Raw genomic sequence first — 17,910 nt, 5'->3', positions numbered from 1 at the left:
TCTGCATACGCAATAGGAAACAGGAAATTTGTTCAGCCCTTTAACACAACCCAAAGGATCTTGATGGATAAATGAATCAAACAGAACAGAACCCAGGGCTGGCCATAAGCCAAATGCAATCCCAATCATGCATGGTACTTACCTGATTACAGTAGTGTTTGATGAGATTAAACACAAATCCTCGGTCCATTAAAGAGAGAAGATCATACAAGAAAAATGCCAGGCTGATATTAATTTTTTCTGCTTGTTCACTTTCCTTTAAAAAGAAAGGAAAATTAAGAGAATTGTTATGATGTATAACACATATAAAGGTGGAAGATTTTTTAGAAGCATTAAAAAATACTGTAGGGGACAGCTCCCAGAACCATCTCACGGAACACACTGGACAAGATTGTTTCAGTTGTCCAATTTACACAATCTTGTCAAAATTATAGACTCCTGTAAATGGTTTCAACTGTTGTAGCTTTTACAGAGGAATATCACAGGTCGACAGAAGAAGTTTATCTATGCAAACCTTTGGGCTGACTACAATGAAAGAGAATTTGAGACCTCTCCTGAACTCCCTATGGGCTGCAATTCTGTATATACTTTTTTTAAATCAAACCTTAACCATTAGAGAATGCAGGTTTAGGTACTTAAAACCATAAAATATTGGTTTAAAATATGAATAAAAATCTGCACTGTCTCTGCTAATGGAATGCCAAGTATTCTGTTTAGAATTTTTAAATATAAAATTGATAGTAATAAAATACTGGTAAGATAAATCCGTGGGTTTTACCATTCAGCAGCTGAGTACTGCATGCTTAGAACTGACCTGACTACCAGAGACACACAGCCTCCAAGTAAAAATCAGAAAGAACTTCTAATGTCCTCTAAAATAAGGCTACAGTTACTTCAAATGTATTGATTGAAATAATAAAATCTCAGTAGCATATGTAGTTCACTGATAGGAATTTGTGGAGGTGCCTGAGGGGTCTGCGTGCATTTAATTCTCAGAGCCCTCAGGCAGGTTTGCTTAAGGCTGACAGAGGAGATAACTGAGAAAAATGTTGCCCCTACTCATGTCTCTGACTAGTGAGAGCAGATGTGCAGCACCTCAGGGTGGTTACAATTTAATTTTTCATTTTTCAGCCTTTTATTGCTGAATATATTTCATATGATCTGAAATTTACACAGCAAAACATTTTTTCTACAATGAATTAAAAAATTAGTCTTCCACTCCCTTACTTGGTAGGCTAAAATATGCCAGACATATCATCCTAGTATCCCAGGGGAATCTGACATGCTCAACCATGTATTGAAACATAGATTATTACTGCTTAGATTTAAAAATCAGTCACATATTACCTACTGCTGCTCTATACAACTAAGCAATGGCCCTAATTCTGCAAATACTGCAATGGGATTTTCACACATAATCAGGTTCTATACACTCACTCTATCAAAATCAAATGGAACTAACAGCCCATAAAAACCTGTGTATTTCTTGTGAGGAAGCCGTAAAATACTAATCTCCTGACAAAAACTACAGTTCTGTTAAAACATTTTTAATGTAACAAATTTTTATGACACAACGTATTTAACAAAAAAAAGTCACTCAGGCCTTGAGTAAACGTTTCTGTGGAAATGTTTACTCTGCAGGTGGCTATCAACGGAAGCACACCAAAGGACTCAGCAAAGGGTAAAGCTTTAGCAACAACTTTTTGGGGGACAGTGACAGCAGTTTGTGCTGTTCTCTGCCCTCAGTTGTCTGGTCTTGGCCCTTTCTGAGGCTGCACTTGTCACATGGGATAGGTACACATGGAGAAGTGGATCAGGAAACTGAGCTGTTTAAAAAGTGACCCAGCAGGTCAGCTCTCCAGCCAATGGCAGAGCACACTGCTGGACTAGCACAGTGCATTTGCCAGCTCTGGGGCATGAAAACTGACTTGTTTTATTATCTGTGATAGTAAAAACAAGTCAGCTGCAACACATGAACAAACAACAGTGCCTATCTGTGGCCTTAACTTTGTCTGTTGGCCAGAGTGGACATCAACAATGACAGTATTAATAATGTTAAAACAGAAATTACATTTTTTGATCTTTTCAACTTTATCATCCATTATATCAGTGCAATTTGTTAAAATATATGAGGGGAAAGAATTTAACAGGATTTAGGGCTTATTGCTTGTCTCTAATTTTTATGTGGCCAGTGCCTATTTAAAGACATCTGGGGCTAGACCACTTGTGGCTGCATTTTGCAACTCTCAGGAGGAATACTGCCTTTATGCTGCATAGGCCACTGCCATCAGAGAAGTCAAATGTAGAATAAAGCACTACACAGTAGAAATGAACGTAACAGGAAAGGAAGCTATAAAGACTAAGCCCTGACTAGGCTGCAATTTTATGTCCCAACTAATCTGGCATAAAGTATCACTGCCACTGAAAGTGGGTGCCCAGCTTTTCGTGTTGACGGGAAAGCGGATTTCTCATCTTCCCCTTGCTGCCACATCAAGAAACAGGCTGGGGAGGTGAGCTGAATATAACTGAAATTATCTGTCACAAGAGCACAAGGCTGCCCCTTGCACAGCCACAACTCTCATTTAAGGTCCACGTTGAGAACACCACCTCAGTTTTGGCCTAATTCTAGTGACACTGCTGAAGGTGAAACAGGATTAAATACAGCTGAGTGTGACAGAGGGTGAGTAGCAGGGATCCACAGTGCTTATTTCATGCATTTACCTTCTGTGGTTTGACTAAAAGTGCAGCAATCTCTGAAGTAACCACATTAACTATAGTGGTAATATCATCTTTGAAGCGATCGGAGAACCGGCTTCTTCGCGGGTTGTCTTGTTTCTCTATATTGTGAACATACTGAGCCATACTCTTAATCTGCATAGCAAAAAAAAAAGTATTAAAAAAGAATGTCCAAACTGGAGCCGAAACTACTGCTGTAAGTTACTCCATGGGAGTAAGATATCCTACTTGTTTTTCCCTGAACATAATCACTGAACCTTCTCAGAACTGCTGTGATAAATCCTACATCTAATGGCAATGACAAGAGAAAACTAAGATTCAAACACAGACAGACACTGATTCCTGTTCATATTCATGATGTTGGCTACTGTCAGCACCCAAAATCAGAATGACCTTCCCCAGTCTCTTGCATCTGCAGCTGATTGCAACTTTTGGTCTTTATAATGACAGAAAGGGGTGATGCTTCTGGAATTAATTGTTATTTCTTGATCTTATGTTGTATTGCTTATATGCTACCAGTGGAAATGACTATGTTTTTTGCACTGACATCCACTGCCTCAGGGTGCTGTGAAACTGTGAGTCTGGGGAGATCTGTCACTGCTCCCAGTCCAATAAAGTGGAAAAGACAGGAACAGGTAGGAACAGGTTTTCACAGAAAAGGAAGGGCTCAGTTTGATGTCCTTCAGCCTTCTGCAAGCTGTGGACCACTGTGCATTTAGTTCACGGTGACTTTGCCATTACAGCCTGTCAGTGGGGAACTAGGATGAATACAGAGAATTCACTAGCTGTATTTTCATTACTTGTGACCTCTGCTTTTCACACTGAGGCTGAATAACTAAAGAGATCACGACTCAACTAAATCTGTGCTTGGAGTATCAGCTGTATTTCACCATTAGCTTGTTATAAAATACCATCATCTAATCTTACCAGGAGCTCAAAGAAGAACCAGGCATACTTGAAGACAGATTCTCTCACCATACCCGTGCTGACCACCATCTGCAATGCCAGCTCCTCATGGAAGTGCTAGATAACAAATACAGTGTTTAGAAAATGCTTTTCAATAACTTCATCTTTCAACATTCCCCCTTTTCCCTGTGCGAGAATTCCCCAAACTGGACAGTCAGCAGCTGGATGAAGATGTGGGGACATTCCTGTAAGATCAGAAGGCAGATTTGACCAAAATGCCGTATAAGGAATGTTGGAGGCAAGTAGACTTTGGACATCCATTTTTCTGTGGATCCAGACCCTGGGACAACTAAACTGGGAACTGCCTTTGATCTATTGGCTGGGTGCATAAGACAGGGAGCACTCAGGTTCCCAACTGTGTTTCCATTTAGCCTATTTATATTTTTTTGAGAGAAGACAGAGTGAGATTCTCTCTGTGATGGGAGAGAAAGACATAGCAATAACAACAGCAGAGGTTGTAGAGAGGCCTATAGGAAACTCAATTTTGAACTAAAAATTTATTGCAATATCTATTTTTTATCCCTGACACAAACAATAAAGATAATGTGATTCCTAATCATGTTTACATTGACTAGGACATATTAATCCATGCAATATCCTGATTGGATTGAGGCCTTTATGCTTTTTAGCAGAAATCAAACCAATAAACTGGAGTAAAAAAGGAGAGTTTCTTAACTTTAACTCAGACTCTGATTGCAGGATTTTTTCCCCCCTTCCTCATTCAAAGCCACTGCTGCTGATCAATGCCAAATATGAGATATAGTTCTGGAAAAAAATATCCGTGTGATGGTGTCTTTTATGTTGTTGCTATTTGGGAATATATACTCAAGATAGAAAGTAATTTTGTGGTTCTAAAAGCTACAAAAAAGGAGAAAAGAAGAACAATCTCTACAGAGGAAAGAGATGGCAAACATTTCTGAATGCAAGTTTACTGTAACATGTAAAGGCAGGTATCAAAGGGCAAACAGGAGTGGAAAACAACAGAGGCCCTAACACCTTGAAAAAGAGAGCAAAGGGAGGATCCAGGCAGGCTGTTACTTGTCCAAATCTGTCCTGCAAAAGAATTTAAAGAGCAGAAAACTTTGGATAATATTTACCTAGTGATTCAATATTCTGTCACAAACTCCTTTCTCAATAAAACTGGTTGTTATTTTTTTCTGTTTCCCCCTTCTCCTCATTTAGAAGCATTAACTACCAGCACTGCCTCAGGAGGTTCCAGCTCTGTTAATGTGCTCCCTCATGCTTAGTGGTAGGCTACCTTTTTATTGGATGGTCTTGGGCTTGCACAAACGCTTGGTATGTCATTTGTTCCTTCAACATAGAAAGACATCCGACTGGAGCTGTGATCCATAGGCTGAAAGACATAGTCAGAAGAAATGCATAACAGTGTGTTAACACATAAAGTTAATACACACCTTAAGTTAATTAACAGAGCAGAAATCAGCAGCAGTGGATTTTAGGCGGTTTTTTTTTGTTTTTTGGTTTGGTTTTTTTTGGGGGGGGGAAGTGTACACCAATGTCCATCTAAACAGTTCTTTTCTTTCCTTCTGCCCATCCCCCTTCCCAAGAGAGGCCGAAGACCACCTGACAACAGCAGTTGCCGGAGCATGCAAATGCCAATACTGCCATCAACTGGCGAATTTCTGCATTGCTCCAATTCACCCTTTCAACGGCAACTGTTTTTTAAGTTTCGCAGGTAGCTTTACATCTGAAACTGCCATCTGGGAGTCTTCCTTCCAGTAACAGTAACGACAGTTCAAAAGACAAAGAAATAACAGCCAATTGTCAATTTCTACATTTATCAATGTGATGGAGCATTAATATAAAATATTTACATTTCGGTTTAATTTGGGAAAGAAAACTCCTTGAGCTCTGTTTTTCTAAGAGTCAAACTTGTAAATCTATTAAGTATCAATCTACATTATTAAAACCAGCTATGGATGAATACATATACCCACATAAGCAAATAAAATAGACTGGCAAAGCCTATACATCTGGTTCTGGTTTAATTTACAGAAGACAGGCACCCATTTGCTTTAAGTGCAGAGGCAGTGGAGGAAAGACTTTAAAATGTTTCTGAAAATAACCTGCTTGCATATCTCACATTCAAAGAAAAGAGAGGGAGAGTACAATTCTACAGCTCAGAGCTCAGCAGATATGTGTGCTGTGTAGCTCTGTCAGGGCTGCAGCTAGGAGCAGGCTCCTTGCTTTTGTCAGAGGCACAGCTTCTCATCTCCCACTGAATGAAGAACTCTAGGTTTTGGGTTTTTTCTCAGAGACCTGTGCACAGCCATTATCATAAAGCTGTGAGATGGGCCTGGAATGCTGTAGATGAATAAAGCACTGAGTGCCAATTAGGGAAGCAAAATCCCGCTTCTCGCCTGTTATTGTCCTTTCTGTCCTGCCAGCTGTGGTGGCATATGTAGTTGTGGATGAGAAAGATCGAGGAAGTTTGTGTTTCACTCTATGACTGAATTAAGTATTTGGAAAGACCTAGTGACAAAATACGCAAACGGCATCTGTACTGTAGGTGATATAAATTCATGTGGCTGCTATCATATAAATTGCCTATCATTTTTGGGTTTTTTAACAGGAAACTATTGAGCACCAAACAGGCTCTGTCACTTAAAAAAGAAAAAAAAAGCGTTAAAAAGAGCAAGAATAAATTATCAGTGTATTTTAGATAAACTATTTCACTGCTGAGGCCTTTCATCCTTTCAGAAAGTGAATTTTTTCCCAGTGTAATCAAAAGTAGTCTTTCCTCACATTGACTCTGTGCAACCTGGACCAGCCCATGCCACCAGGCATGGACAGAACCTGTAAGGAGGAACAGGAAAATGAAGCACATCAAACAACAAAATCCCTCTGTGGATTGTCTATGTCCCAAACAAGAGACAAAGACTTCTTGTCTCTGGTAAGGCCCGTCAGAGTTTAGCAATGGGATTTAACATGTGCATATGTCAAATCAGATAAACAGGAAATGCTTCTGATGATACATACAGTGCATTTCAAATCCAACCCTCAAAGATCAAATCTAGATTATTAGGTTTTGGGCCACACAATTTTCTAGATATTTTACTTCATTCTTACCTTGGATGACATGATGTTTTTGACCTCCTCATCAGTAGTAGTTTGTGTAACAGCAATGTCAGGATTGCTGGAGCTTATCACTCGACTCTGCAGGAGTTTACTCCCAACAGACACTGCGGAGGTGCGTCCAAAAGTGTAGTAACGAGATTCTGTCAGAACAGCACCACTGCTTCCACCTATCCAGAGACAGATATTTGAACTAAGACTAAAGGACATACACGTGAGACAAACATGAGATTCAAGAGAGCTTTGCTCAGTACTGTTACAGCATCAGCATAAAGCTCCTGAGAAATCTCACCACCAACTGCTTCATTAACAAGTTACACAGGCATTGAATGACAAAGTGCAGATGTTTTCCAAGTCAATGGCCCACAGGGTGATCACAGAAGCAGTATCAAAAGATACTGTTGAGCAGCAGCACTATTACAGTAGCTGTTTCTTCTTCCCATCATCTCTTTTTAATTTGCTGTAGATTAAGACAAGGTTGACAGGCCTAAACATAAAACATTACCTTTAACACATAACAGTTAACCCCATATTCAAAGTATCTATGAAGCAAGGAGTGCTGCCAACAGGAATTTCACTAAATGATTACCTAGTGTTCAGCTTCTCCAATGGACCATATTGTTCCAAGCTAAAGTACTTCCAACAGTAGGCAAGCTCAGAGATTTTAGCACACCCTAACACCAGTTTAAACATCCCTCAAGGAGGATTTAAGTGAAACCTACATATCTTTAGCTCACAGAGCACAGCTGCTCAGTAGTCAATATACAGCAATTGTATATCCATCAATCCTATGGACTTTAGGACAACGGACTGCAGCTGAAAAACAGAATGGTTGATCTTGGAAGAGATTTCTGGAGGTCATCAAGTCCAACTCTCCTGATCAAGCAGGAAATCCTGGAGCCAGTTGCCCATGACCATGTCCAAATTGTTTTCTAATATTTCCAGGACAAGAGACTCCACCATCTCTCTAGACAATCCATGTCAGTGCTTGGTCACCCTCACAGAGAAAAAGGGTTTCCCCGATGTTCAGAGGGCATCTCCTATGTTTCAGTCTGTGCTGTTTGCCTCTGGTCCTGTCACTGGGCACTACTGGAAACAGCTTGTCTGTCTTCTTTACACTCCACCTTCAGATGTTTGCATATATTGAAGATCCTCCCTGACCATTCTCTTCTCTAGACTGAACAGTCCCAGCTCTCTCAGCCATTTCTCATAGGAAAAATTCTCCTGTTTCTTCATCACCTTTGTCACCATTTGCTGTTCTCTCTCCAGTATGTCCATGTCTCTCTTGTACTGAGGAGCACAGAACTGGACACAGCACTCCAGGTGCGGCCTCACCAGTGCTGAGTACAGAAGAAAGATCACTTCTCTCAACCTGCTTGCCAACAAACAGGATTTTATCCTCTGAAGAAATCCCTAATGCAATAGAGAAATTGTCAGAACTTGGCCCTGTGTTGCTTGATGGTAAAGTAGTTTGCATGGAAAGTAGTTTATTGATGTATAGGCCAATAAGAAATTGGCATGTTAAAGCCATTTTCATTTCTGGAGACAATTCCTCCACATTTTACATGTCCTTCACTTTCATCTTCCTGAAGCTACAGCTGTGGAGTCCTCTCACCTGAAACGAATGACTGTGAGACACAGATCATGGGAGGAAAGTCCGTGCTGACGTCCCTAACCATCCTCTGAGAAAAATATTTTAACTGAACAGTACCATGTTTAAATAGTATGCAGTCTGCTATAGGAGAGTTCCCCAAGTCCTTCCCTCAGAAGTATGTGCTAAATAGCACGTATTGGGAAGAAAGAACACCTTTGCAACCCTTGCACCAGTGTTACCTGGTTTAACTACTTCTCTTTGAGGTTCTGGCAGACGAAATACATAGTAGATATAAGACGCCAGGAGACAGTTCCTCCCGTGCTGGTCTTTGCTCAGGTCTTTGCTGTTGTGAAGACTGTTCACTATTGCAACCACAGATTCAAAGGCAAACTGTGAGAAGTTGGCTGTGAAACAAACACAAAAGTTAGTTTCATCACTGAAGTGTGTAACATAATTAGGTGAGAGAATTCTTTGTTCCATCAACTAATCCTACCTGCTTTAATTCAGTCCTTAACAAATTCAGAGCTCTAGACAGAAATTGCTCTACCTGACCAGACCCAAGTTCTGTGTAGGCCAATAAACACTCTGCAGTAGATTCACCGACTTTCAGCCCTTTCACTGTTACTCCATCATTTCATGCTACATAAAAGCAGATCAGAACTGTTAATTGCTATTTCTAGTAGCCTTCACGCATTTCCTATAAGACATCTACTTGAAGAACACTATTCTCCATCTGACAGACAAATATAAGCTAGGAAGCTTTTCCATAACTACTGTTGTGGATGACAACTGTTGCTTACCAAAATGTGATAGGAAATAAACTGCACCACTGTCTCCAAGTATGCCTTCCCTCCAGACTTAATATACGTGATGGGCAGCCTCAGTAACAGACAAATCTGTGTGCTTTACTATATGCTCCCTGTTTTTGTGCTCACTCAGTTCTGTCTAAAAGTATCTGGGCAGAGGACATGGTGCAGTCTGCAACATCATCTGTAGGGTAAGTAGTTTTTCTGATGTTTTTCCTGCAAAACAACTGAATTTCAAACAAAGTTAAACTACAATCCACTTTCTGACCTGTACTGCCAAATAAGTAAACTGCTACAATTCAATGTACCTCCCAACCAGAGAGTCTCATATGCAGGGGTAAAAAGAGAGAAGGCAGGAACTCAAACCTGATTAAACTCTGTGCAGTGAAACTGTCTTCTGAAACACAGCTCTTCCTGGAGTATCCCAAATACTAAACCTGAGCCTAGATATTTAGCAGTCATTTCTCCCACATTTCTAGGTTGTATGTACTACCACTCCAAGGCCATGTACCAGTAAATACCTGTCTGGCCAGCTATGACCATGGGCTGTATAGCCAGCTGGAAAAGTTTATCTAGTACCAGATGTAAAAACAAGACAAGAGGTTCAAGGCGTGAAGAATTCAAACAGATAAGGCTGAGTTTCAATTCCTGTTCCAGTGCAGCCTCTGTAATCTTCTGGTCCATCAGTCGAATGGGAAATATCACTTGACTTTCCAGAGAATGGCAGAGTGTAAAGAACTTCTCCAGGTGATTGTCCTGCAAATACAGTGCACTCACAGTTAACAAAGCTGATATATTTCAGGCTGTTACTAGCTAAGAAAAGCCAGATTGCCTCCCTTGATGGAATGAGAGAAAATATTTTCACTCTTTCAGCTTGCAGCGGGTGCTAGCCCTAGAGATCAATTTGTAAAGCAAATGTCCCAGCCTTTTGTTCCTTTTCACCTACTCAAAATCACATTCTGGTTAGATTAGATTAGAAGCAGAAAAGTTAAAGCCCTGACTAAAACAACTGCTTGATTTCATGAAAATACTGTTCCCTGTCTGTGATAGTACTCCATCACGTCATAAATCTATAGTTCATCTGCCACCCACACCTATGTTCCAGGTACATACAAGTTATCTGCCTTATAAGTACGCCCTACTTGTATTTAAAAAGCATACTGCAAAGGGATGATTGACTTGCTTCAGAGACCAGGCCTTCATTTGCTAATACAAAGCTACTGGGGTTAACTGCAACAGGATAACAGGTAGGAGACACTGTAAAGCAGTGGAAACAAAATACAGCTGCTCTGCCCCAAATCAGTATCCCAACAGGATGAGAAAAGCTCCAATTTCCTATCGCATTTAAATGATCAGAATCGCAGAGTTCTCATTCAGCAGAAGGCCTGTGTTCTGACACCATGTGGCCTTGGTGGCCTAAAGCATTCCGGCAGTATGACCTGTCCCAAGGGGCAGGGAGGTGCTGCATCTTTGAAGATGTGGACATATCTGAACTAGCCTTGCAGAATAGAAGATTCAGGCTGCACTGTGCCCTGCCAGTGTCTTTCAAACATAGCCTAAGCAGACTCTTGCTGAGCTGAGGGGACACAAGGCTCACTATTGCTCAGGGTGACTTGCTGCTGAGAGTACTTATTTAGTCACTTGTATCAATAGATTTCACTTCAACAAAGGATTTCATTCACTGAGGATTTTTAGTTATTTCCATGGGTGTGTGTTGGTTTTAAGTCTGTGTGGGCTTAAACATCTTCATTTCACAAACCTCCTACATCAGCCTGGACATCTGAATTCTCTTCGACATGAAACTACAGCTGTGTGTTGCTTCTGATGCATTACCTGAGTGTGAACAGAGGAAACAGCTTGCACTTCAACATTGAAAACACCCTTGTGTCCTTCAACCCACTTAATTGGTGGTGTCTGAGATGGAACTTTCTGTGATGGAAAAGAAATAAGAGAATCGTTTTCGTCCTTGTAACGATCAAACAGAAAGTCTATTCACACAGGCATCTTTAGGGTATTTCTGCTATTCACTTCCTTTTTGATATCTGAACTCAGTGCCATACAGAGGACCACAGCTAGGCATCTTGTTGTTCTCATAGACTAGGTGAAGGGAAGTTGGTGCAACGAACAGGGAAATCTGGAGCATTTCAGCTGGATGCCTAGCACAGATAATGCAAATGTATGTTCCTCTAAGGGGATATTTTGAAGATTAGAAGTTCCTAGTTAATGCACTGACAAAGGAAGTGGGGTTGTGGTGCAGTTTAAACCCTCTGGGTAGCTTCATATTTTCCATATTTACTCAGAGAGCACTCATTCCTCCCTCTCCCACACAGCCACAAAAGAAATGAGCAAATCATGCCATGCAAGAAAGTAAAGTACTGACTTGACATCCTCTAAACAATTGTATCCTGATTAGACAATTTACAAGAATTTCCCTGGGTAACTAACTTAAAAGAACACAATATAACAATACAAAATAATAATAGCACCAGTGACAACAATAATGTTTTTCTCTAGAGCTTCCCCCCTTGAAAGTACAAAGAGGAGGCATTGTTTACAAGCAGACAGCAATGCTAGTTTGCAAAACACTTATGCTGTTCTTCTGCATTAGGAAAATATTATCTTTTCACAATTTTCTTTGTTACCTCAGGAGAGTGAATTGAATAGTGGAAAGGCAGCTTATCCAATGCAACAGGAAGACAATAATGTCCAGTTTGAAGACGATCATTTAACAGAATCGGCAGCCACTGAAACAAATAAAGAGAAAACACAGCAATATTCATGACTATATATGATCAGAGCTATTTATCTAATTTGTTATGTGCAGTCAACAAAACAACAATTAAAAACAGCAATTTCTTTGCATTTTAAGTTCACCGATAGGTACTGTAGAAAAATGTATGAGACTGCTTTACAAATCATCCTTTCTGAAGAAAACTAACATAGACCTTTTCATGTGTGACATAGATTTTTGTAATAAATTCTACCCGAAGAATTTAGTAGAGTCCATGTTTTAGTTTGGAAAAAAAATCATATACCTTGAATAGACTGAATCTTGGCTTTCAGGCAAGTCAATAGATTTAGCATTTTGCTGAGGATAGATTGAGCATCTTGGTTGTGGTCACGATAGGGATTAAACCTTAAGAATGACTCATCATAACTCTGTATTAATACTGGGACAGAATTTTTCTTGTATTCAAGTCTGAAAAAGGCTGTGCATTTGAATATCACAGGGTGGAAACATTTTGTGTTTACAGAAGTTTGAAAATGAAGTCTTCACCTACGTCAACTCTTGCTCCAAAACTACAAACTAATTTACTTCTTAACAATCTCAATGACATTAGTGGGTCTGTATCCATCCATAAAGAAAGCTCATTTGAAAGGATTCTCAGTATTGAGATCATAACCAAAATTCAAACTTCACAGCAGAAATACATGGAAAGCACTTGTCTGGCCCCACAGCCCAGCTACTGATCATAGCACTAGGGCATTTTCAAATCTGAAGTATTATCATCATTCATGCTTTTCTCTTATTTTAAAATCTCTATAGTTAAAAATATGAATTGATAAAAAGTTCAAAGAGACTACGCTATGTATTTCTAAAGATAAAGCATGTAAGTCTCAACAAGAAGATAATAAATGCAAGATAATTACATTTTACCTTCTAGATTTTTTTCTCAGATTTAACACACACACACACGCACATGCACACATGCAGAGGCGTGCACATGCTGACATGTCACATGGAACTTACTGAATATCCAACGAGGGTTTCTACAGATGCTCCTTGCTTTGGCTGGCAGCTGATGTGATAGAATGTGAACAATAGATGGTGTTTCTCTGTGAGTTTTGCTGGCAGCTTAATTTTTACTTCTTCATAAAAGTCAGGGGACCTGTTTAGAAAAGATGTCAAACATACTTCCTATATAAATATGAAACTTAGCAGAAGGCAAATTTGCCACTAGATGTCTATAAATTTTGAAAACGGCCTCAGAAGTGAGCTAAACAAAGCACATACCTACACACAGTTATATTTATGAACTATCTACAGTTTTGTATTGGGAAGAGCATAGACAGTATCAGCTGTAATGTTTCAGCTTTCACTCATTCTCTACACTTTCAAAAAAAATCTTAATTTTGGGTTCATGATAAGTACTCTCCAGCCATACAAATAGAAACAGTACTTACTTATTATGATATGTGATAGCTGTGTATATTTCTTGAACAAATTCTGGACCTGAAGACTTCCCAAAAATCACCTAGTTTAAGAAAAGAAAGTAGCTACAGTCAAGTCTAAAGCACTTCATTGTCATCAACTTGTGTAAATTTTAAGACAGTATCTGAAGGCTGAAAATTATTTTTCTGTTTCATCTTAGTACATTGACACAAATGCCTTCCCCACACACTACGCAAGGTAAAACACCAGTAAAATGGAGCAGAGATCACTTCTGGACTACTTCACATCATAGTCTCCAGTTGTGCACCAAAAATTCAGGAATTGCAGGAAAAAGTTATGGTAAGCCTCTTACACAATGTCACATTGCCTTTTACAAAATGCTGAAAAGTTGAATTAAAATTCTTTTTAGAAGTCTGGTTTTCAGCTGTAGCCAGCTCATTTAGGGTAAGATCCATCTTACCTTACCTTAGAGGCCCAAAGTTTCATTACAATAAATGAAGAGAAATAGGTACTTTTTGTGCTTGATTTGCTTCCATCATTTCAGACACAGCATCCTGGAATCCAGTAACTTTAAAGAGAGCCCTGGGACATGAGCTTAGACAATGATATCTGTGTAGTGCAAGTCCATATTTATTGAGATGAAGCTCTTTCATGCTGGAGAGGTATGCCAGATGAATTGTGTCTGTCCTAACCTTTTTTCAAAACCTAACTGTAATACGGGCAGAGTTTAAGGAAACCAAAAACACAGTATTGTGTAAAAGAAGGTGTTACATTCATTCGGCACAACTCCAGCTCTGGAAGAAGTATAGACTGGGAAAACACCGTGTTGATGTTCTGATTTCAGCTCCAGAGCTCATGTAGAGTAAGGCTGCCAAGCATGCATTGTGCAGTGTCAGAACACTGATAAAGGCTGGTTGGATGTCTTTCTCCAACATATTCCTTAAAGTAACATTTCCACTCATATTTTCTTCCCTCTCTAATGCAGAAAATCACAGAAGATTTTATCAGATTTTATCATTCTCAAACTGCTAATTGAAACTGTCTGGAAGTTTCACAAAAATTTCAAGCTGAGGCAGACATCTGAGTTAGAACATACAAACTGAACATCTGAAACTTCGTACGACTGAAGAGACATTCTTACCGTAAGAAATGTTTAATAACCTGAACACAGACAGTGCTACCTGGCTGGCTAGCAGGACACAAGCATGCCCTAATACAGAGTGTATTTCAGACGTAAAAAACTCTACACATACTACACGATTGTGCACCCATTCAGGTGATGAAGATCCCAACTTCTAGCTTCCAGTGTTACACCTGAGTATTTGTCTACCTGTAGCACATACAGAAGAGTGACACTGGAAGACAGACTGCCTCATTCTTATAAGGTCTCTGAAGCTCTCTGAATTTTACCATTACAGTTTACAACAGAGCACTGATTTAATACAATGTCACCCTTCTGAAAATAAGGTAGAAAGACCCAGATAAGAGGAAGTAACATATCTCTGTTGCACTTGAGTGGCAAGTCTTTCCTGTTGTGGGTAAGGACTACAGCCCTGCTCACTGATGAGATGACAAGCTTCATAAGCTCTCTGATATTAGACTTCCTAAGGCTGCACTGGAAACTCTGGGATAAGAAATAAACCATGAGTTATCTCTTCAGAGTTTCCTCAGGAATGCAAATAACGAAAAGTCTGCTAAGAAATCTAAGCATTTCTTACTGGCATTGCACAGGACGGGTCTTCGCCACACAAAAACTGGATCTTGATGGTAATGTTTCTTGCAGAAGCTGGTCGGTTAGCAAAATTCAACCTCTGAGGGTAAACATAGAGGAGATTCCTGGAAGAAAGAAAAAGAAGAAACTGAAATATAATAGTTAAATGGCAAGAGTCTGTGTTTCAAAATGAAGTGCATAAAGTAGCATTTTCTGATTTCTCTGCCATTCTCTCCAGCATGATATTAGGAAAAACTAAACGAAAGAGAGAAATATATTGGTAAGTATGCTTGGGGAATGCCATATTAAATGAAGGATATTATCAATATTACATCTGCCAGAGATGAAGAAATACATGTAAGGCAGGATGTATAATCCAGTCATTGCTTCATTAATCTGCAGCCCGGCAGAAGATGTCACAAATCCATATAAAGTCCCTGAGCACTGGATTTTACATTTAGATGTGGCTTGAGATGAAAGATATGTAGAACCATAGAGAGCTCTCTGCTGACTACACCACCAAGGAAGCATTATTTGAGCAAGTACTGTACCAAAGACCTCAAGCTCGTGCCATTTATGCCCAAGCAGTTTTAGGGATCTTGCTTACATATGTATTAAACCCATCAGCATTGAGGAAGAACAGAGGCAAATGCCGACTGTGGACATCCTGCAGAGATGAAAGTGATGACTGATCTTTTAAAGCAGGAAGGTGGGGAGATGATCAAAAGAGGTTCCTTCATGAAGGCATGAATTGTAGACCTATTGTTGACCACTGCATAAATGCTACTGCCTGCCAGCACCCATACCCTCCAAAAGCCCGAGAGGAAGCAATGGCAAGGAGCATTTCCATCTGGTAGTTAGCAGGGATGTCAGGACAACACATCCTGGTGTTCTTTAAATAAATTGTCAGCTATAATGCTCATAAGGACATGGTGAGCTCCAGGAGGCATTGTGTCTCCCTTGATGTTCTGCATTGAGCAGAAATATTCAAACAACATGCGTCAGCAATTCTGGTCAGTGTGGTTAAACTTCTTCACCTTCTCCCCCTACAGAAAGTGCATGGCTCTACCTCCAGAGAGAGGCACATGTGCTTACAAATAGCAGAAGAGCTATGCAAGAGTCAATACGACTCTACAAAAGCCATGGCAGTGCACCTAGCTTTGCTGAGATCAGAGTCCCACAGGACAGCAGAGTCCTGCATGGAGCACAGATCCAGACAGCTTGTCTGGGCTGCAGACTGACCCAGCAGAAGGGTGGTAAGGTAAGAAGCTATTTCAGAATCAATTACTTGCTGCAAAAGCTGAGGGTCTATCTAGCCTGATACGGTACACCAAGCAGCAATTCTCATTTGAATTTGCTAACCTTCCTACATTCTTATGCAACTTAGCAGTGGGGATTTGATCACTTCTCATGGCCAAAGCAACGCCAACCTATCTTCTGTCAAAAAAAATCTATGCAGAGAGTCAAGTCTGTGACCTTTCTCATTGAATATTACTGTTTGTAATTATTGGTTGTGCCTATGTGTGACATGAGAAAATCCTTCTCCTTGCTAAATTACACAACGTGAGCTGTCAACAAGTGCATCTCAAACTTCTAATGAATATTAGGCCTGTTCATTGGTGACTTTGACAAGAATGCCATGCATAGCAAAAGCCAATGCATATGCAAAAGGTCACTACTGATACAAAACACAAATGTTCTACAGATGAACAAAGACAGATGGGTTAACATAGACAATACTTATGATGCTGGAAACAAAAACTGATATGCTCTTTAGTTATAATTTTCAATCTTTATTGATGCTTGTACATTTTTGTTGGGATGGGCAGTGAATCATTAGAAAGAAAGGATCGAAAATTCCAATGCAAATCAGAAATCACTAATGCAAATTACCAAAACAATAACCCATTCTAGTCAGCCACTGACTATAACAAATAACAGAAGTTCAACATGTCACCTTTAAAAGGATCTATATGTGTCATATACTCTGTATCTTAGTATGGATAACTTAGATAACAGTTTGAATTATTTTTCTCACATTGATAAAATTAGAATTCAGCTAAAGAGTCAGTGGTCAGATTCTCATTGAATTTAGGCTGCAAGTGGTTGTCACTTTATCCTGTCCATTAGCATTGTTGTGAAAATGTTAATAAATTTTGTATTACAGTTTCAGTCAACACAAAAAAAAATGTTGCCAGAGGAACTCTGTGGAAGGCTGGCTCAAAACATACATCAGATTTCTGCATTTTCAAAGCACAAAATTAGGACATTAAAACAGATATTCCTAAGTTTAAATGTGACCTATGGCTTAGAGTTAAGTCTGACTCAAGTCAGTTTTCTGTCCAGAACTCAAATATCAAATATTGCAAAGAAGTAATCAATGACGTAATGTTTTCAAACTAAGACCAAATAACTGAGATTTGTAAATCATAAAATCACTGACAAAATAATCACTTGCCTATCATATTGATTTCCTGATGTGCAAATTTAGTGAACTTTTTGACCCACAATTGCCTACTTTACATCATCGTTTTCAGAATTTACTCTTAAAATGGTTTTAAACTTTTCAAATATGAAAGTCAAAGGGACTACGTCACTTTCTGATGTCTCTGTCCTCCATTCTTTGCAGTACTCTACCAAACTAAACCCACTGTTCCACTGATAATGCCCTCACTTACTCTGCTGGTTCCAGTAGTATAGTATTAAATCCTGAGTGACAGTGTTATTAAAGCGTATGAAATGAGTGGATATTCATAAGGTACTAACTACTACAAAGTCAAGACACTGTAATGACAAGATGGTAGGTCACACATAAGGCATTTCCCAG

The 17,910-nt window shown here is 39.5% G+C and overlaps 1 protein-coding gene across 2 annotated transcripts in view; it reads right to left on the bottom strand.

The window, feature by feature from the left end:
• DOCK8 (dedicator of cytokinesis 8) overlaps nt 1-17,910 on the bottom strand; it is an 87,774-nt gene that overhangs the window by 31,974 nt on the left and 37,890 nt on the right. For both annotated transcript variants that reach the window (XM_062017786.1, XM_062017785.1), the window contains 12 exons: nt 15,091-15,208; nt 13,384-13,454; nt 12,950-13,088; nt 11,841-11,942; nt 11,032-11,127; nt 9,720-9,954; nt 8,632-8,796; nt 6,793-6,968; nt 4,961-5,056; nt 3,664-3,759; nt 2,722-2,871; nt 143-256 (listed from right to left, as the gene is read on the bottom strand). In XM_062017786.1, coding sequence (XP_061873770.1) covers nt 143-256; nt 2,722-2,871; nt 3,664-3,759; nt 4,961-5,056; nt 6,793-6,968; nt 8,632-8,796; nt 9,720-9,954; nt 11,032-11,127; nt 11,841-11,942; nt 12,950-13,088; nt 13,384-13,454; nt 15,091-15,208 — 1,558 coding nt within the window. The remainder of the gene's footprint in view (nt 1-142; nt 257-2,721; nt 2,872-3,663; nt 3,760-4,960; nt 5,057-6,792; nt 6,969-8,631; nt 8,797-9,719; nt 9,955-11,031; nt 11,128-11,840; nt 11,943-12,949; nt 13,089-13,383; nt 13,455-15,090; nt 15,209-17,910) is intronic.

Source organism: Colius striatus, chromosome Z, assembly GCF_028858725.1.
Source record: "Colius striatus isolate bColStr4 chromosome Z, bColStr4.1.hap1, whole genome shotgun sequence".
Lineage (NCBI taxonomy): Eukaryota > Metazoa > Chordata > Aves > Coliiformes > Coliidae > Colius > Colius striatus.
The sequence above is the reverse complement of the archived record's forward strand: the minus strand, read 5'-3'. Positions and strand labels throughout refer to the sequence as shown.